The sequence below is a fragment of the Amphiura filiformis genome, chromosome 16 (genome assembly GCF_039555335.1).
Source record: "Amphiura filiformis chromosome 16, Afil_fr2py, whole genome shotgun sequence".
Lineage (NCBI taxonomy): Eukaryota > Metazoa > Echinodermata > Ophiuroidea > Amphilepidida > Amphiuridae > Amphiura > Amphiura filiformis.
In genome coordinates this window covers 23390868-23412464 of record NC_092643.1, presented here as the reverse complement: position 1 = coordinate 23412464, position 21597 = coordinate 23390868, and the positions used below count along the sequence as shown (strand labels likewise).

Sequence of the window (21597 nt, the reverse complement as noted above, 5' to 3'; positions counted from 1 at the left end):
ATGTTTTTTGCTCTTTTTCAGACATTCCACGCACCCAACTTTGGGGATGATGAGTTTGAGATCCAATCATTGGGTCAGAATGTTGGAGGAGGCGAGCATCCTGGTTTCCAAGGAGGAGGAGGAGGCGGCGGTGGTGGTGGTAATGGTGGTATGAACAATCCTAACATCCACTATAATACGGACTATCAAAATATGTCAAGTCCTCAGAATCGGAACTCTCCCAGAATGCAGATGGGCGTGACATCCCCTCCTCATCAGATGCCCCATTCGCCAGCCATGACGCTTCCTTCACCGAGTCATACGATATCGGACAATTATAACACAATGGCCAATCAGGGCCCTACGTATACCAACCCAGATGGGTCACATTCGTTCACGGATTCTCTAAGTCACATGACAGAGACAATGCCAAATCCAGCGGTCACGCAACACAGTTTACCGGTGAATCCACATTTCCCGCCACAGAACTTGGAAATACCGCCCATTACGCAGTCAAATAACCCTAACATGGTACCACCACATATCATGAGCCATCATAACATGGGACATTCAAATATGGGTGGCAATGGGGGTAACATATTCCACAATATGACACAATCGGGACTCACTATGGATCCATATCCAATGCAGCAACAGGGTCACGCTGTCACGCAGCTGTCAACAATCAACCAATCAGCAATCAGTTCCCATTTAGGTCTTCACGCTGGTATGGCGCCACATCAGGGGCAAATGCCGCCCCCGCAGACAAACTTGGTAAAGCAGTCACCTTCGCCGCCACAAGGAACTACGAGAAGATCACCAAATCAAGAAAGTAGCGAAGATAGCGATGATAATACTCCGTTGGCACAGGTAGGTTATGAGCGTGCCTAAAGGCAGCGGAAGAGTCCGTTTGGCATTCACCCCTGTTTATTTCTTACACGGAATAAATCATATATCAAAACTAACCAAAAGGCTTGTGACATCAGGTACTTCCGCTGCCGTAAGTTGGTTCGTAGGCTATCACCAGTTTAACAACATCATGAATATATACGCGATGTGTGTGATCCAATCATATTTTATTATTTGTAAACACACGAACATGAATGTCAGCTACAGAGGGTGTATGGGTTTCAAGTGGAATAGCTCATTGTCACTGTTAAACAAGCAACAAATTAATGAAAGCTTATCATTATATGACACCATGGACATCATTTATGGAATGCAAATACTTTACGCAGTGCAAACCACTTGTACGGTGTTGATTTTCGATCACACATTCCTGTTGACCAGTAATTCCCATCCTCAGGCTGTTATTCTGACCCACATTTTGTATCGTTTATGCATAATCAATAAAAAGGAAGTAGGGACATCAATAATATATTATATAACAAAAATGTCAACTATAAATAGCAGCCATTCCAAATCTGAGTACATACAATTGGCTGTTCCAGTTGAATTCCATACACCCCATGGAATACATGGCCTTAATCTGGCACACAGGGAGTGAAGATTTCAAATGGGGTTGCCTGTATGGATAGCTCCATGTGAAATCTACACACCCTGTGTGAGAGATTAAGGTCATATCTTCCATAGAGGGCGTATGGACTTTAACCGGAATAGCCCGATGTTCGTGCAGTCACATATTTATTACTTTCCATGAATTTCACACGTAGTTTGGAATAAAATGATATTGAAATTTACTTGTTTTGCAACAATTACACCGATAGTTCACAAGAAAGGGATAATGCCTGATGAGGGATGCTTGTTTCATCAGCGTAGAATGTTATTTGTTTAACAGAGCATATGATGGCAGTTTTCCATCGTCATTAGTGGAGCATGATATTGATGGGATGTGCAGGCAGTACTTATTTGATTTGCACTACTTGAAATGAACCTGTCGGTGCACAAGTAACATAGTCAGATTTGATTGACTGCTGATCATGCAACACTTACTGGATTGGTCCACAACATGTTCATCTATCAGGGCACAGTTCTGTAACCCCAATACATTTGTACATTTATTGAATGACCTTTGAAAATTTGGGTACGAAAACTCATACTCTGCAACTTGAGGTCAACTTTGGCACTATGATTGTTTAATTGAGTTAATTGGACTATGCCATTAGGATGAGGCTATTATGGTCCATAGTGTGGCATGGGAGAATGATGTATCCGATGCATAGTTTGCTGATGTTGTACTTCTTTTTTGGTCGGAAATGTCACTTTATTTTATCACTTACATAAGGGATGAATTAATTGTTTATATGCTGTAGACATGCAGTTAGAAAAAAATATACAATGGTCAATCCCAGGGGGTACTCAAGTTTGGTTTGGGTAGGGGAGGGTGTGCTGCTGAGAATTTTAAAGTGGACTTATCCAAATACCAATTTTCCAAGAAATTTAGACCCATCACTATATACCAAAAGTTACAATTTTCAGCCAAATCTAATCCAAATTGCCCACAATTTTGGCAAATTTCGAGAATTTTGGCATTTTTTTAGGGGGGGGGAGGGATAGGAACATTTTGGAAAAAATGATCCATCCATAATACCAAAATTGGCCCAAAAAGGGTCATTGATATACCAAATGGCTGAAAATGCAACCCATATTTGTGGCACAATCTTTTGCTCCATTGGGTCATTATTATTCATCAGATGAATGCAAAAATAAGGGTTTATTACAAAGCGCTTGTGACATTTAGTAACATCAATTGATTTCTTTATACTCGGCATTGACATCATGTATCTCTTCTCTTAATACTTTCATATGTTCTACAGTTTGCAGCCCAAAAGCGAGTCCCCGTTATAACAGAACAACCCAAAGAGCAGCCAATCACAAAGAAGAAGCCACCCAAGAGGAAACGCAAGAAGGATCCCAACGAGCCCCAGAAACCTGTCTCTGCCTATGCTCTGTTCTTCCGCGACACGCAAGCAGCCATCAAGGGTCAGAACCCCAATGCAAGCTTTGGGGAGGTCTCCAAAATTGTGGCATCTATGTGGGATAGCTTAGGAGTAGAGGCTAAACAGGTATGTGATGTGTGTAGAAAGTGTCAGTGCAGGGTATTCTTTGGAAAAATCCGGGGGAAAATGACCTCTCAGAAAGAGTTATAGATACAAACGTCCTCAACATCCTAAATACTTGATTGACAGAAAAGAAATATTTATGTGAGCACTCTTTTGCTGCCACGATTCTCTATAAATGTCAACAGAGGGGGCTATTGCACTTGCCAAGATGGCCATGCATTCTGCATCTATTTCTATGCTTAGCTTAACGAGCAAACGTTTGGTACAGCTGTGCATTTGGATGCTTCTAAGTATACAAACATATTGGAAGCAATTAAGTGGAATGTAGGAACAAATTGCCTGTAAATGCAGTAATGTACTCAGCCATAACCAGTGACTTTTTAACATTCTAAATGTGTCTGTCTCTCGACTGCAGACGACAAGTTTCAAATTTTGTTTTAAAAATTCAAAAATGTCAGAAATGTAAATTGTCATGACTGCATTTGGAATCAGCATGAAAAATGCATTAAAATGAGTACAAACAAGCCTAGTATTGGTTCAGTGGTTCTTAAGATAGCACTTGATATTTTGAGGAAATATCTGAAAACTGGGTCCTTTTATGTTGATGCCTACATGGTTAGCACACAGAGCATTAACATTCAAATCATTTAGCAGAATTGTACTTTAACTGATATCAGCTTGTACTTTTTGTGGTGAAAAGGATAAAATCTGATTATTTTACAGGAAGTGATGATAGTTACGGTATAACTTAATTGCAGTAATGTAATTGTACATCTCAGGAACATAAACTAAATAAACTTGATCTAGTGAGCACATTTTCACATACATTAAATAAATAAGCTTACACTTTTTTGTTTCTCTTGTCATTTCAGGCATACAAGCAGAGAACAGAATCTGCCAAGAAGGAATATCTGAAGAAGTTAGCAGCCTACAGAGCAAGCTTAGTGTCAACTGTACGTATAGGGTATTCTCTAAGAGGCATATCATAATAGCAATCGCAGAATGCGATTCAAAAAGCGCTAGTGATCAAACACTGGTAGTGTTTTCACATGTAGCTAGCAGAGTGCAATCGCTGCAAGCATAATTGGAGCATCAAAGTTGCCTTGATCAGCGACGGAAGTGACATCATAAATAAATGCTACGCTCTTGTGATTGTTTTGTATGATACGCCATTAAGGTGGTGTTTGACATCATCATGGTTTTTCATAGTTATGATCTCAGACTACTGTAAACTGCCCATGTGCATTTAACCAAACAACGAGGGCGGCGTTATCGATATATTTTGCAGTTCAAAGGCGTTTTGCCATTATGATTGCCCAAGCTTGGGGTTGGCTGGTCTATAAGAATGCAACAACATGATCCAGGATAATCCTGTCCATTGTGCTCTAACTTGATTTCATATACATATATAGCAAAGACCAAAATTCTGCAGAGTGAAAGTGGTTTGGCGAACAGTTAAGACATCAGTCCAGATTGGGTCACTCGCATATTGAAAGAAGGAAGAAAGGAATGAAGTGAGAAAAGAAAAAGATGATGAATGTTGGTATTTTGGCAGTATTTCAAAAAGACTTGATGCAACACATGGGTTGTTTAGGATAAGCATAGCAGTTGCAATACTATAGTTGGAATTCCAATTGAATGAATACAGCTTTCAACAGCTGTACTCGATCCAACCGCCTTCGTATATTGCGTATTTCAAACTTTAACGGGCACGCATTACCATGGATATAATGCTAACCAATCACGAGTGCGTTGGCATGGTTGGATTCACTTCCGTGTTAGTCACACACAGTTCACACGCTTAGCGTGCATCGCGCAGTGTCACGCAAAAAATAAATCACGCTATTGAAAGCTGCATTTATTCAATTGGAATTCCCACTATAGTATTAATTTTGTGTTCGGGCGTTTGTATCAAGTTATGACCGCAAGTAACACCTAGTGTATTTCAAGCATTTCACTTTGCATTTGCTGATACCAATCCTCTTTCTCCTCTCTATATTATATTACAGGCAGGGGAACAGCCGGAAGTAGACCTAGAGTCACCCAGCAAACAGAAGAAAACGTCGGTCATGACGTCAATCGCTCAACCTCCCAGTGCTATCAATGCGCCTCACTTAATGGGTGCGCATCGCACCATAGCGCCCAGGCCTACTGGTTCCAGCGTGCCTATCACCGTCACCATGACGACAGCAGCAACTCCCATGATGCACCAGTCAGTAATGCAGCACATGCAGCCTGTACAGAGGGTAATGCAGGGTCAGCCTTTGGTAAGATACGGGGTAAGATATACAAAATTATCGCAAATTTGGGGAATTCTAGGATTATTCTGTTATTATTGCAAATCATACATAATATGAATTATCTTGATCCTCCATTTTGCCAGCTTTCTCTGTGTCATTCTACCCATATACACCCACCCTCTGGAACTACCATCCTGACAATATTGTCAAATGTCCATCCCTGTACAACATCTTCAAATCTGATGTCAGTGACCATTCATCGTTGGGCAGGAAAAACCTCCTATGTGTCATTGGCCCCTGAACATGTTTAAAGCAAAACCTCACATGTAACCGTTTGGCAGTTTTGTTTTAAACATGTTCAGGGGCCACAAACACTTTGGGAGGTTTTTTCTTGCCCAACGATGATGTGTTTTAGCCATCTCATCCCCTATCTCATTTGTATTGTCTGTATTTGATTTTTTCGTCTTTTCGCCCGTTTCTACAGTTTTCTGTCTGTCCCTTTTTATTTTCTTTGCTCTGTGTATTTAGTCCATCCTTTAATTTAATACGTGGGCACTATTGTGTTTTCGCCTAGTCTCTTGGCGGAACTGTTATTAATAAATAAAAATGATAAATAATCAAGCATTTTCTCCTTTCTCCTACTTCCAGATGGGTCCAGACGGTATGAACTCTGCAGTATGTCGACGCAATGGTTGTAACAAGCCAACGATAGACAGTCCAGACTGGGATAATGAGTACTGTTCTAATGAGTGTGTGGTTGATCACTGCAGGTATGCTCCACGTAAGATAAACATTTCCCTTCAAACATCTCGATGTTTGCTTGGTGTTTTATTTTTTTTTGCCCAATTCCTGCCAGCCAGTTTAAGTCAAATAGCGCCTTGGATAGGTCTAGGTTAAATGAATTGAAGTAAGGTGGCTAGTTTGCTAGGTGTTATACGCCTACTTGTGCATGCTGCCATAGCTAGTCCACAGTTAACCAACAAAATTCAGACAAATGAGATTGATGATAAATTTTCACAATTTGTTTCATACAAATATGTCAAAATAGGCCTCTTCATGGTAATTATGGTATAATCATTGAGAAGGGTGTTACATTTAGACATGTTCTAATTAGGTTCTCAAACTTATATGGGGTTGCCATAACTGATGCAAAGTTGTGGTGTGTGTAGGGCTTTACATGTACAATGCATTGTCAGTCTTTGAGATCAAGCACAGGTGTTGAAAAACTGTCCAAATGTCAGTCTGAACCCTGTTTTCGTCACTTGTTTTCAAATTTCATGCATATCTTTTTTTTTCAAATAAATTGATTTTAAAACTTGAAATTGAATCACAGCTGTCAACTTTGGAATTGCTTGGTCTGAGATATGGTGACAGATATTTGTTTGCAGACTAAATTGTTAATGTTCACCACTGATTTTTTTTTCGCAAGGGCGCTCAAGAATAATGAAAGTGGGGGAGAGTAAGGATAGAAAAACTACCTTAGTGTTATAAAGTGCCCAAATGCGTATGACTCGCGCCAGAGAGTTGACAGCCCTGATCATTCTTTGTTTTGTGCTTGCTTGAAATATTCAAAATCAGATGTATAATTTGCATCGTATATTGAAATTGAGGGATTAGGTGCTTATTCATCATGGAACACATTAATTATTACTTAATTTACATATGGCATGGCAGGTGGGGTATATATTGCTATAACATTATGCGATTTCTAGTTAGCAACCTCTATGGGCGAGGCTTACCAATACTAATACCATACAAGATTGTGCATGATTGCAATGAATTTTTTTACCAACAATTACAATAATGTACTTGTTGTTCTTGCATGTGCATGAGTGTACGAACATGCACATGGATTCACGCATGAATATACGTAACACACATACACAAACAAATACAAAGATACATATGCACATGCCGTACACATGCACTACATGTGCCATACATATGTACACCAGTATTTGCACACACCCCTGTATACAAATGCACACATACATATATGTACACACCTACGGTGAAGAATGATACTCACCAACCAACCCCCGCACATATTGTTGCTAAGTGAATTCGCATAATGTTTGCTTTGTGAAAATGGTAAGAAGTCTGGTGATGCTAGTGATATTGCATGAGCTTACAATTGCATGAAAAGTTTTGTATAGATGTTGTAGTACTTAGTTATTTTGCTAGTTTAAGTTGGTAGTAAAAAGTTTATCAGAATAAAATACATGTATATGATATCGTGATGGATAATTGTGACTTGAATAAATCCAGTTATATTAAGTTGCGCATGTAAAAAGACTGGATTAAATGAGAGTGACATTCAAGTCAATCTTAACCCTATGAGCACTACCTGCCAATCTAACATTGCCTCTGATTGGTCAATTACATGATATCTTCACTTAAATCACCAATCAGAATGAACCCCCATTTTTTTGCGTGGTGAAATTAATTCTAACAATGTTGCTGATGATTGGGCCAATTGATAATGAAAACTTCTTTTTGGCCAATCGCCAGGTAGTTCTCATATGGTTAAAAGATTGACAACAAAACTAAACAAAGATTTAAGAAACAAACCAATTATCGCAGTAGACAGGTTTGATAAAATATACTTTAATGGATGTATAGGGAAAGTACATGAGGTCAGCCCTGTACAATAATAATGAAAGTAAAAACCTTGAAGCTTATCAAAGTAGAAATAGCACTTAAGAAACTTAGACAGAAAACCAGGAATCACTTTAAAAGCTGCAGAATGACATTTAGAAATGTCAATGACTTAGAGAAGAGACAGGGAAGATATTGTACCCTTCCCAGAATCCTTTGCAACATGATACATCACCTCATGACAGTCCCATTACCTTTTACAGATATCCTTTGTTTTCATTTTGAGAACAGACTGGCTATTAAAACATGGGTTGATAGTCAAGAAATAAACATATTTTGCAAGATCTGGATGTGTTCTGTTCGTTGAGATACATTTCGTTACTATCGATCCATGTTGCACTCAGTACAGAAAATTGAAATGGGAGAAATGCATTATGGGAAGTGGAAGATATCTTCTTTGGAGAAGAAATATTTAGCTTTTTTTTTCAATATGAAGATGATATATTATGTTGTGGCATATGCAGTATGGATTAGGATGGGCATATTATATTGCAATGCCTTGCTGACAAATTATGCAGTATTTATATGCCAATGTAAAATTGGTTGGTATACAAATTTAAAATTTATGAAATAGAGTTCTGTACCAGAACATACAAACACATTTGGGATCAAATTAATGATACAAGTAGTGTGCGCTAGTTTGCAAAAGTGCGGGCCACAGGTCTTGATTCCCTTGACTGCTAAAAAATGTTCAACTTGATATGCTTGCCGTAAATTGGTAGTCCCATACTTATTCCCTAGACTGACTGACAAAAGTGAGCGGTGGGGGGGGGGGTTTGCTGTGGCACCACCTTGGCACACACAACTGGTTACAATTAGCACTTATGACAAATTAAACTAACAAGTGCCGCTGCGAACTGCAGATAAAAAAACACCAAAGAATACGCAGACACAGGAATCAAACCACCTGTGACCTTCTGCATATTAGGCAGATGTCTACAGCACTAAGACTCCACTTACCTGTACGTCAAAATGATGACTAAAATAAGCTGCACACTGTCAATCTCTTACTTCAAAATAGAATATGATGCTTCAGGCTGAACATTATGGTCAGGGTAAATAGCAAGGACAAACCTAGGGATACAGTTTTTGACCATTTTAGTTTTAAAATGCTGAGGAAACTTTTGATTATCAAGCACTTGGAGCTTTAAATGTGAGCGATTGCTAATTTGGGTGGCTGCAGATGAAATGTTATGTGTTATTCCATTATAATATTGTTTGGAAATGACTGCTTTTAATAAAGCAATTATTTCATACAGACACAAAAGCACGTATAAAACACAAGCAAACCATACACATAAAACAGTTGCATGGTTTCACACTATTCAAAATGCTTATAGTCTATTCCACCTGCAATCCATACACCCCCTATGGAAGACATGACCTTAATTGTTCACACAGGGAGTGTTATGGGGATACCTGAATGGGTGACTCCATTTGAACTCTACACTCCCTGTGTGAGAGATTAAGGTTGTGTCTTCCATAGGGGGTGTATGGATTTCAACTGGAAATGCCCATTGCGTCAGTTTCATAATAGGTTCTCTTCATTATTATACTATGATAATGAAAGCAAAACTACTTTGTTCCCAAAATTGTGGGAACAAAGTTTGGATATTGTTTGATGTTTTGAAATTAATTTAGTCAAATTTATCATAATTTGTATAATTATTTTTCTCTTTCTACAGAGATGTATTCACAGCATGGGTGGCCACAAACAGTGCCACAGCAGTGTTACCGTCGGTAAAGTAACCTTGGACGCTTGCGACAAAACGGACCCCATGGCTTGCCCGTCTGTCGCACGAAGAGGACAATTCCAGTGTATATAATTATACATATATATATAAAGTGAACTGAGGGAGTGAGTGGGCAGGATGATACGAGGTATACTGACGATGAAGACAAGTATTTCTCCACGATGTTCTTTCCCATGATGCTTTGCTTTATGGTATTATCAGCTCCCTCTGTGGATTCCATTTTTTATACATGACCACGACACTGCCGAGGTTTGCATAAACGGCAGCGAGACGCTAAGTATCTCAGACGTGACTTATGTACCGGTGAAGCACATTACCAATGTACCTCACGAAAGTTTTTTCTTTAAAATCCGTGTTTTTACTCCATGGACGACACTCGACAAAGTCTTGGAATATTCAGCTCGGATTCTTGTGCCTTCTTTTCAGCTTAAAATTTAGCAAATTTGGAACTATTGCACAAGCCTCACAGAACAATTTTGACCAAAAAAAAAAAAAAGAATAGCTTACCGTTCGCAAAAAGCTGTACTTGATAGATTTTCGCTGACTGTTGGGCTCTGCAATTGTATGCGTTGTATATAGCTAGTCGTATTATTACTATCGTCATTATATAGAATCGTTACCAGGTGTTTCAAAAGAGGTAAACATTATTGTCTAAAAATCAGAAAAAAAACTGGGAAAATCTCAATGTAGAACCTTGTATTTGTTGTATATATATAAATGTTGTAATATATATTTGTAAGAAAACTTGAAGTTATGCTACTTTTTTTTTTCGTATGACAAATATTGTGCTGTAAAGATTTCACAACTTGGATGTTTTTTCATCTTAGGGAGGGAAGGGTCGGGGGTTGTGGAAGGGTCAGGGGTTAAACTTATGCCACATTTCATATCTAGATTTAGATTTTCCCAGTTTTATATAGCTAAATGGATATTGACGCTTTTTATTATGTTTCTCTTATGTTTTTTGGAGACTCACTTGGTAACTAACGTGTACCTATACGTGAAGCCTTGACTAAATAAATGTGAAAATAAGCGAGCTCAAGGCTTTCACTATATTTGTAGAGTTGATGTTTTTTTATTTAATACAAAGATGTGAATTATCAGACTACCAAACTGTTAATATTCCGCAAATTCATGAAAACAAATTTCACCCATCTGTATTTTTTACATGACAAAAAAAATGTGATGCTTAGGTTAGGAGTAGTAATGGCTGAATGGTCGTAGTCAAAGTTTTTAACAACTATTTAAACAAAAAGAGTAGTGTACTGTAAGACAATAGGCCATCATTGTGGTTTGGTTATAAATTTGACCTAATTATTTTTGCATTGTTCTTTTATGGGTCAGTCAGTAACATAGGCATAAAGGATAAACACTTTCATTCTGTAATGGTCATACTTCAGCCACACGAATGAAAATGTCTTTCATATAAAGTCAACAGGTCTTGATAATGTCAACTTAGATGTTCTTGTTTTTACCCTCTGAGCACTACCTGCCGATCTAACATTGCATCTGATTGGTCAATTACATGATATCTTCACTTAAATCACCAATCAGAATGGAGCTTTGCAAATAATTCACCCCAATTTTTTTGTGTGGTGAAATTATTCTAACAATGTTGCTGATTGGTACGATTGATAATGAAAACTTCTTTTTGGCCAATCGGCAGGTAGTTCTCATGGGGTTAAGAATAGAAAAAGAAACTCATGGCTAATAGTGTGAAATGACTTGATCTTTTTGGAGAAAATTATGTTGTCATTCATTGCTTGGTGACATCACATTTTGGATTATCAAAGGGCTGACACTCCTTTGTATATGTCATGAAGGGCTGACATCCTTACTGAATAATCTAGTTATCAGCTTATAAGTTTACTGACCGATATAAGTACATTGTCATTTTTTCATTATTTGTTGAAATGGTTAGAATAAAATGATTAATTTTACATGAATAAAATCATGCTTATTTCTAATTCAGATTTTTTAATTTAAAATTGTCAGGAATATTATATAGTTGATGATGAACTCATACACAAGATTCTAGGACATGTACAGCTGCTTACAAGCTATGAAACCCACATATTCTGAGTGTTTTCTGTACTGTTTAATAGTAGTCTATGTATAAAATCCATCATATGGGCTCTTCATACGTGTGTACTGTAGAAATGGTAATATTTGAGCTAATTTTATTTTCATGCTCTTCAAATTCCAAACAGCAATCACAAAAATATGTTGACATGATCATGGGGAATGAGTCACATGTCGGCAATTTTCAATTTGAAGTTTCTAACATCATTTTCTGGCAGTTTACAAATGCTACATTTTGATGTAAATCCCATTGAAATCGGATATCTGATTACCGAGTTACAAGGAATTTATCAATAGCTGAAAACAATATAAAACAAAAGAATTTGAACACTGTTTTTGCCAATATCTCAAAAACAATATTAGCGACATCCGACTCATTCCGCTAGATCATGTCACATATATTCTTGTGTGTATAGGTCAGTGTATGGGCAGCTTAGAATTATGAATTTAAAAAAAAATGAAAGAGCTTAAATTTGGCGAAGTGGAAAATAATAGTCTGGCAAAAATGTCCATTTCTACAGTACCTTATATGAAACCATGTGATTAGAAGAGTGACTTGCAGAAATATTAATATCCAGTCGCTGTGCCTAACATCGCCACACTTGAAAGTGAGACGCACTACGCAAATGCAACTTTCGTAAGTGCTGCGCTCAATACACATGGCCATCATATTTGAAAAGCTCTATTCAAGAAGCATGGAAAGGAATGCATCTATTTTCAAATATGTGCACTGTGTATTGCATCTGTTAGCCACAGTGACTGGTACATACTATCAGCTTAACTGTCCATATGTGTGCTTGATTTGTTGATATGTTATAGTGTTAAAATCTTAAAGGGACTCCATAGAACTGTACGGAATAAAGCGATATTATAATACGGCTACACTTTACTGTGTCTGGCTACGTAAGCACTCCCATGTATGTCTCCCTGGTTAAAGGGCCATAAACACTTTTACTAAATACCAGACATTGTGTACTGTGAGAAGTTTGATTTGGTGCTCCAATAAAAAAGGGAAATACAAAATCCGATCCATTGAGTTGATGCAATGGAGTCGTTTCAATCAACCTTTTTGGCAATCCCAGAATTCTTTGCAAAGTACATCTTCATCAATGAGCACATCATTGCTGTGCATCAACCGTGAGATATTCTGGGTTCATTTCAAGAAATTATCAAAGTGCATGGTCTATCAAAATTGTTGCGTCTCTTTAAGGTTTTGAACATGATTCTTATCTTGCAGCTCAAATATGTAGTATATTATAGAGATTGAAATTGGCTTTTATTTTCATTTTAAAAAATAATAGTCTTGTATTATTAGAAATATATGAACAAAGTCTGATCAGGGACAATAATACAATCAAATGTTATAGTTTTGTTGTGTGCAGACAGCCACAAGGAATTTTGTGTAATCTTATTACTCCATGAACTTATTTGATATCATTTATTTTGAACAAGAATATACATCTTATGAGTCAGAATTATCAATGAATGGAAAAAAATGTGAAATAAAATTGTATTGGATTAAAGATAATGAACAGAAATGAATTGTTAATACATTTTGTAGCTCCATTTGTATGAATTTGATCAAATAAGTTTTCCAGTGGGTTGCGTTACAAAGGGTGCAAAATTCAGAAACTGTTCAAGGGTGCTGAATTCAGAAACTTTTCAAGGGTGCCGAATTCTGCAATGTTTACCAGCAAAGCTTAGATACAACGTTTCCAAGGTTATAATTCTCTCAAAATCTTGCCTTACAATGTGCTATGACAGTTGAAACCCATACACCATTATGGAAGACATGACCTAAATCTCCCACACAGGGGGTGTATATTTCAAATGCAGTCACCTATTCAGGTAACCCCATCTGAAATTCACACTCCCTGTGTGGAGGATTAAGGCCATGTCTTCTACAGGGGTGTAGATTTCAAATGGAGTCACCTATTCAGGTAACCCCATTTGAAATTCACACTCCCTCTGTGAACGATTGAGGTCATGTCTTCCATAGGGTGTATGGATTTCAACTGGAATAGCCCAATAACAAAAACCAACTCGACAGAATTTTGGCTGTAACAAATGTACATAAACGAAGCACTCGTCACAACTCTTTGTCAATTGGTGCAAATTTTCGAATCAAATAAAAACAATCTATGCGCATTGTATGCATGTCTGTAAAGGCTAGCAATAAGAACACAATTGATTTTCTGATTATGTAGAACAAGCTATTTTATGTTATGAACAAAATTGACTACCGTATATGTGGTAATTTTCGCAACGGTTTTATTTTCGCAAATTTAACGACATTGCTAACGCTTGAATTTCGCGAAAATACCACCATGCACAAAGGTTTCCTTTGTCTGGAATCGTAAGAAAAATCTGTACATGAAAATAACGACTTATACACTACATGTAGATCATGGAACAAGCAACAAAAAAAACCAAGATGATCATTGAAATGCAATTTATGCTCCATTTTATATGTAAATTTACAAATTGATTTGATATCAGATCCGTTAACTGCTTTTAGATGTATCTGTCCAATATCTCATTTCTTTCTGATCATCAAAGGCCAAGAATCGGAGTAAAGAGCCTACATCAAAGAAGCAAATGTTCAAGTGTTTATATTTCGTTGTTGGGCAGGAAAAACCTCGTATGTGTTTTTGGCCCCTGAACATGTTTAAAACAAAACTGCCAACAGGTTACATAAGAGGTTCTGCTTTAAACATGTTCAGGGGCCATTGACACATGGGAGTGTTTTTAATTTCCACAAATCTTGTTCTTGTTACTTGGTTTGAAAAAAAAATGAATAACAAAAATATTATCATCTTCCATAAATGGGATATTCCAGTTAAATCAACGCTACCCCTGTGGAAGATTTTGGAAATCTGTTCCATAGGGGGAGTATGTTTTTCAAATGTAATTGATCCAAGTTAATCATTTTGAAACTCATACTCCACTGAATCATAGCTTTACCTTTATCTTCCACAACTGGAGTGAGTATTTCAAATGGAAGCTACACAATTGTCTTTTCTATTTGAAAACCATACTCCCTCCGTGGAAGACTTTAGCTAAATCTTCCACAGGGGTAGTGTGGATTTTAAATAGAATAGCCCAATAATGCAACACTTCCTCCATAAATGCAATTTCTATATCGAATGCTGAATCTTACCATTTTTAAAAGAAACATGTAAATGGGCTGTTCCATTTGGAATCAACACCCCTCTAGTTAAGAAGACTTTGAAATTGCAACCAAATTCAACAGTTAAAATAATTCCAGATTGGAAAAAAAGTGAAAAAGGTTTGGAAGATTTTGGAATTCCAAACAAAATTTTCTTATTTGAGGCCAAATTTTGTATAATTCAAGTGGATTTCAGATAGAATTTAATAAAAATTTAGGCAAAATTTCCAGCTGAATTGAGGTGCAACTGGAATTGTGAGATGGCAGTGACATCCTGCACAGGGGGGGGGGTGGAATTCAAGTGGGATAGCCCAATGGTAGATTCAAAGCTTTTAAGGGTTGCCCTCTTACTCCCTCAGTTAATACAAAAAACAAACAAAAAATGGTAAAATAAATAATCATACTTATTAAGAATTTAATATGTGATTTAGCCAAAATATATGTCATTTCTTACTGCATTTTTGTAGCAGGTGTCTGGATGAAATGCCAATATATTAATATATTGTTGTTATTATTATTATTATTTATATGTGTCTACTGTATGTTGATATAGGAATCTGCCTCATTTAGAGTCACAAACCTTGTACAGATATTTGCTTAATTATAAGATATTAATACAAGAGATTCAGTGATGTGATGTTTCAAGTACTTTATTAACCAAAGAAAGGTTTCTTTGTCCTCTCCACGATACTTGTCAGGTGTGTTTTTTAACGGTGTAAATTTTCTTGATATTACAGTATGTAATGTCAGTAATGGACAACTTACGGATTTTCCCCATTTCACCATATCAAAAGTTTGTGTATATAGTTAAGGCCATATCATACTTAGCAATTGCTAGGAGTGTAGCGTTACATTGTGATGTAACTGCCGTCGCTTATCAGAAAGGCTATTGCCCATATCTGATCGATAAGTTGCTAGCATGCCGTAGCATCAAATCGCAAGCAGTTGACTTGAAGACAACTTTGTCACTATGAAGCTAGCCACGACTAGACGCAAAAACTACTAGTGTTTGATCAGTAGCAACTGCTCGTATGTATGATCTGGTTTTTACAGTATGAATATTGTATGTCATACAGTGCAGTGGTAAAGTCATCAGAATTACCTGGAATTAGTACAAATTCACAAAGCACATGATAATGTGCAATTTTTATACTACTTTGGTCCATATCAAGGTGAATTTAGTTTCAAACAAATGTTTGGTCCCATCTCCTGGTATTTTGCACCATGGGCCAAGTTTCCCTTAATGTCACTCCCAGTCAGTTGATAAGCGATGCACTGTTTTATAAAACCGATGACTGGTGTATTACATGGTAAAGTTTCCTTAAAGGTTTCAGCCGTGTTCCTGCCAGTTTTATCACTGGCAAGAATGAACATGAGTGATCTTACCATCTTATAAATATGTGAAAGGAACCCAGTTCTGCAAAGAATCAATGAACAAAATTTACCTCCCTTTTGGAATTGAAAATGGGAAGCATGTAAAAGATGTCTTTACCTACCAGTTTCATGGACAACTGTATTTGTAGCAAACAATGGGCTATTTCAGTTGAAATCCATACACCTATGAAAGACGTGACTTCCTCTTCCACTCAGGGAGTGTGAATTTCAAATGGGGTTGCCTGATTGGGTACCTCCATTTGGAATTCACACCCCCTGTGTGGGAGATTAAGGTCATGTCTTCCTTATGGGGTGTTTGGCTTAGGCCAGTGTATAAAAGACAATCATAATTATATGAAAAAACATGTAGAAAGTATTTGTAAAGTAAGAAGAACAATAACAAAATTTCATTCCGAAGGACAAATTGAACATTTTTGCCAATAAACAATTTCTGTAAAATTGGGCAAGATTTGAATGTACTTTGTGATTCTTGTAATACATGATATAAATGTTATTATCCACATCACTGAATTTCTTTGTTTCCATAGAGATGACAACAACCTCTTAACCTTTGACCCCTGTAAGGTTCAAATGGTAAATTATTATGTACTTTTAAGAAAAATAATGTCAGAAAATATTTCTAGGATCTACTTGCTCAATCTGAAAGACAATGAACTTAACTTCATAATGGTAAATCAGAAAATTTTCATTGTTTGGTAAATAATTTTGAACGAAACAATAATCCAAGGTTATTTATTTGCTTGTTATCTCTAGGTGTAATCGAGTCTCCATTCTGTAATTATTAAATAAAAGTGCACTTGTCTAGTACAAATAAGGAAGAAAACAAATAAAACTTATCTCTATGAGGCCATGCAGTTTGCTTTTGTCTGTCTCTAGACTTTATGTTGAGTCTTGTGTATTAAGCACCTTTGGTAAAGTTTGCCCAGTTGCGCCATCGTTTTTAAAGAAAATTTTAAGTATGAAAAGTCCCAATCTATTAATTTCTTATATGGATGAAATAGCTATCTACTGTTGATATTGGTACTGATGACGAAGGTATCTTTTGCTGATATTGGTTTTGATGAAGTAGCTATCTACTGCTGATATTGGTACTGATGATGAAGTAGCTATCTAATGCTGATATTAGTATTGATGTATATAGTAGCTTTCTACTGCTGATATTGGTATTGATGAAGTAGCTATCTACTGCTGATATTAGTATTGGTGTATATATTAGCTTTCTACTGCTGATATTGGTATTGATGAAGTAGCTACAGGGTCCACAACGTTCCCCCTAAATACTTTTTAAAATAAATAGAAAAATATTTGATGAAATGCAAACGTGTAAAAAGGTATGGGTAGCCTTATTTGTTTTACACATATGAACCAAATTATTACTGTCACACATAGCGTTCAGTCACAAAGGTTCATTATGTAAAAAAAGAGACCATTTTAAACAGTGATAAAAGTTGCATCTGAGTCCATAGGATTCAACTCTCAAACAATACACTCGGCCAGGTCGATTCATGTGTTTGTTAAAGAAAACCTGGCTGCTATGAATTCAGGTGCAACTTTTGAAACGGCCTCTTTTCTTACACATTTTTACACAATTAAACCATTGTGACTGAACGCAATGACGTGTAACGCTACAAATTGGTCCACATGTGTAAAACAAATAGGGCTATACATACCTTACTTCATTTTTACATTTAGTTAAATATTTTCGTCTTATTTTAAAAAGTGTTAGGGGGAACTTTTAAGTTGTGGACCCTATATCTACTGCTGATATTAGTATTGATGAAATAGCTATGTACTGCTGATATTGGTATTGGTGAAGAAGATATCTACTGCTGGTATTGATGAAGTAGCTGTCTACTGCTGATATCGGTATTGATGAAGCTACAGGGGGTCCCGGTCTGAAAGATCTGTATCGTCAGAAACCTTTAAGTTTGTTTGGGTATTTTAACGCGTGTAACTCTAAAAAGTTACACACCCGACAGAAATTTTACAAGCCCGAATTTTTGAAGGAAATAATGTTACAATGAATGCGAAAAAGAAGACGATAGACGCTAGTCAAGTAATTTTAATACATGTAGGATGTAACAATTTAGATGTGAGCCCTGCTTGTAATTTGTTCTTCATTAACATTGGCGTAGATTTTTCTTTGACATGGAGGGTGAAACATTTCTTGAAGTATAGTGAATCCAGCAACTTTTGGTGACAAATTAAGTTTTTGTTACAAATATGAAGCGTGCGAAAATGTTTGCCATTGAAGCTAAAAATATTGTGAAGGGGGCCTTTGGTGCAAAAGTGGAGCAAATTCGCACAAAGAGAGCAAAATTTTTTGGCTAAATTGCCAAATATGAGCATCAAAATTCCACACGCCAGTCGGGCGTGTACTTTTAGAAAGTTACACGCCATTGGCGTGCAGGCGTGTGTAAAAGTCGAGCCATGATTGTCATCGATAGATATTTGACTTCGTGGAACTGATGAGGTAGTTTCGTAAAAATTCTTTTATTTCAAAAACGGAATGGTTAAATTGTCAAAATTCAAAAAGAATGTGATAGCTGATATATATATATATATATATAGCTGACAATACAGTTCTCTCAGGGACACCTGTATACTGCTGAATTTTGGTATAGATGAAGTGGTTATCTACTGCTGATTTTGGTATTGATGAAGTAGCTATCTACTGCTGATATTGGTATTGATGAAGAAGATATCTACTGCTGATATCAGTATTGATGATGCAGCTATCTACTGCTGATAATGGTATTGATGAAGTAGCTACAGGGTTCCCTGAATGAACTATATCATCGGAAACGTAATTGTTTGGGTATTTTAACACTACTTCTAAACAAAACTAAATAATTGGTGTAGTTGATCTTCATCTTCATTCGATACAGTGCATCCCTCAAAATTGAGTATTGCTGCACCTTGAATAATAACATGGCGAGGCGAACAAAAGTGCTAGTGATGAACGTGAAGAAAGTTTATTATATACAGTGCTTTGTGCGAGTAAAAATATCATCAGCAATTATGGAAGCTGGATGCTAGCAAGTCCGTGCCGAAATGCTTCTACGGACGGAGCTGCAACGAGGGATGGAGGAAGATCATTCCATAGCTTGATGGATAAATTGGCTATCACATTCTTTTAGAATTTTGACATTTGACCACACCGTTCTTGAAATATAAGAATTATGCTTCTACGGACGGAGCTGCAACGAGGGATGGAGGAAGATCATTCCATAGCTTGATGGATAAATTGGCTATCACATTCTTTTAGAATTTTGACATTTGACCACACCGTTCTTGAAATATAAGAATTTTACGAAACTCCCTCATTTTCAAACCTTTCCATGGATTCAAATATCAATCGATGGTCTGTAGCCTATTCGGAGCAGTGGCGTAGATCTCTTTGACATTGGGGGAATGGAGTTGGAAAATATTTCTTGAAGCATAGTGAATCCAGATTCCAACACCTTTTGGCGACAGAATAAGTTTATGGTACTATGCGCGGGAATATTTTTGCCATATTGACGTTAACTGATGAAATATGGTGCAAAAGTGTAATAAATGCGCGCGAAGTGCGCAAACATTTGCAATTTTAGGCCTAAAACGGCCAAATATGAGGTTAGAAACCCACATACAGGCGTCAACATTGGGGGATGATTGTATGGACCATACCCCCTGGCAAAATATGGGGGTTATCCCCCATCCCCCTCCCGGGATCTAGGCCATCATCAGCCCATGGGGCATCTAATGTCATCGATAGATATTTGACTCTGTGGAACGGATTAAAAATGAGGTACTTTTGTACACATTCTTTTATTTGAAAATCGGAACGGTCAATTGTCAAAATTCAAAAAGTATGTGATAGCTGATATATTTCTCAACCACATCGGTTACTTAGTTATGTTATGTTTGGTTTGTGTGTTAAAATACCAAAATAAATCAGTTTCCGACGATACTGCTGATATTGGTATTGATGAAGTACCTATCTACTGCTGATATTGGTATTGATGAAGTAGCTGTCTACTGCTGATATTAGTATTGATGAAGAAGATATCTACTGCTGATATCAGTATTGATGAAGAAGCTATCTACTGCTGATATTAGTATGGAGCTATTTACTGCTGATATCAGTATTGATGAAGAAGATATCTACTATTGATATTGGTACTAATGAAGTAGCTATCTACTGCTGATATTGGTATCGAAGTAGCTGTCTACTGCTGATATTGGTATTGATGAAGTAGCTATCTACTGCTGATATACAGGATGTCCCAGAAAAAATTACCGGGCAAATGAATTTGGACGTAAGTCGAGAAATAGACATCAGAATCCAAAAATCTAAAAAATCAGTGTGTAGCCCATTTTATTCTGCATCTTATAAGCTAATTTTACTGGAATCATTGGACTGATTGCGAAGAAATGAGCGAATACATAACGCATGCGTCAATTCACTTCATTCCAAGTTTGAAAGAAAGATCATTCAACACAATGCGCACTAGTGGTTAACTGTCAATGGGCTTCATATTTTGTACCCTGAAATCCTTTTCGTTCTTTTTAAATAATCTGTTTCTTGCAAAATATTTAATTAGGGTTTGTTCAAATTTGAAAACTTGCACGATATTGAAAATGATAGCTTGCATGTAAGATGATGCTCGGTACTTTTTTCGTTAATGTTGATACAAGTGTTGCATAAAGAATTATTGCACAAAGAATTATTGCATAAAGAATTCCATCTGGCTTAAAAAAATTCTCACACACATTAATCTTTTTGGAATATTTCCAAGAAATTGTAATGCAAAGTTTAAATCTTTTAAAACATCAAAATTAATGTTGCATGGTACCAAAAATCACACGTATCTTTATTATTGCATAAAGAATTCCATCTGGCTTTAAAAAATTCTCACACACATTAATCTTTTTGGAATATTTCCAAGAAATTGTAATGCAAAGTTTAAATCTTTTAAAACTTCAACATTAATGTTGCATGGTACCAAAAATCACACGTAAAGCTGTAAGCACTTGTTCATTGTCATTCTTGGCTCAAATGTTCTTTGGAAAGTTAAAATATAACATAAGTACAACCTAAAGAATTAAAGTTAGAAAGCTTCCAATTGCAGAAAAAAAGTTTTCTCGGACGAAATGTTATTCATCTTCAGTGAAAGCATGAATAATAACACCGTCGGATTATAAAATAGATTATGTGGTAATGGGATACACAAACTTTAGGAAGCGGTGAGCGAGTATGAGAAAAATGCTTTTCCATCAAACTTGGAATGAACTGCATTGATGCGCGCATTATATAA

General features: G+C 36.6%; 1 protein-coding gene across 7 annotated transcripts in view; it reads left to right on the top strand.

Annotated features, from left to right (window-relative positions):
• Positions 1–17151, top strand: part of LOC140135746 (thymocyte selection-associated high mobility group box protein TOX-like) — a 187083-nt gene extending 169932 nt beyond the window's left edge. For 4 of the 7 annotated variants that reach the window (XM_072157355.1, XM_072157349.1, XM_072157353.1 and 1 more), the window contains 6 exons: positions 22–849; positions 2757–3005; positions 3875–3955; positions 5012–5281; positions 5891–6023; positions 9586–17151. In XM_072157355.1, coding sequence (XP_072013456.1) covers positions 22–849; positions 2757–3005; positions 3875–3955; positions 5012–5281; positions 5891–6023; positions 9586–9644 — 1620 coding nt within the window. In that variant the 3' untranslated portion in view covers positions 9645–17151. The remainder of the gene's footprint in view (positions 1–21; positions 850–2756; positions 3006–3874; positions 3956–5011; positions 5282–5890; positions 6024–9585) is intronic. The other 3 variants (XM_072157354.1, XM_072157352.1, XM_072157350.1) reach the window with 3 other exon arrangements.
• The last annotated feature ends 4446 nt before the right edge of the window (positions 17152–21597 follow it).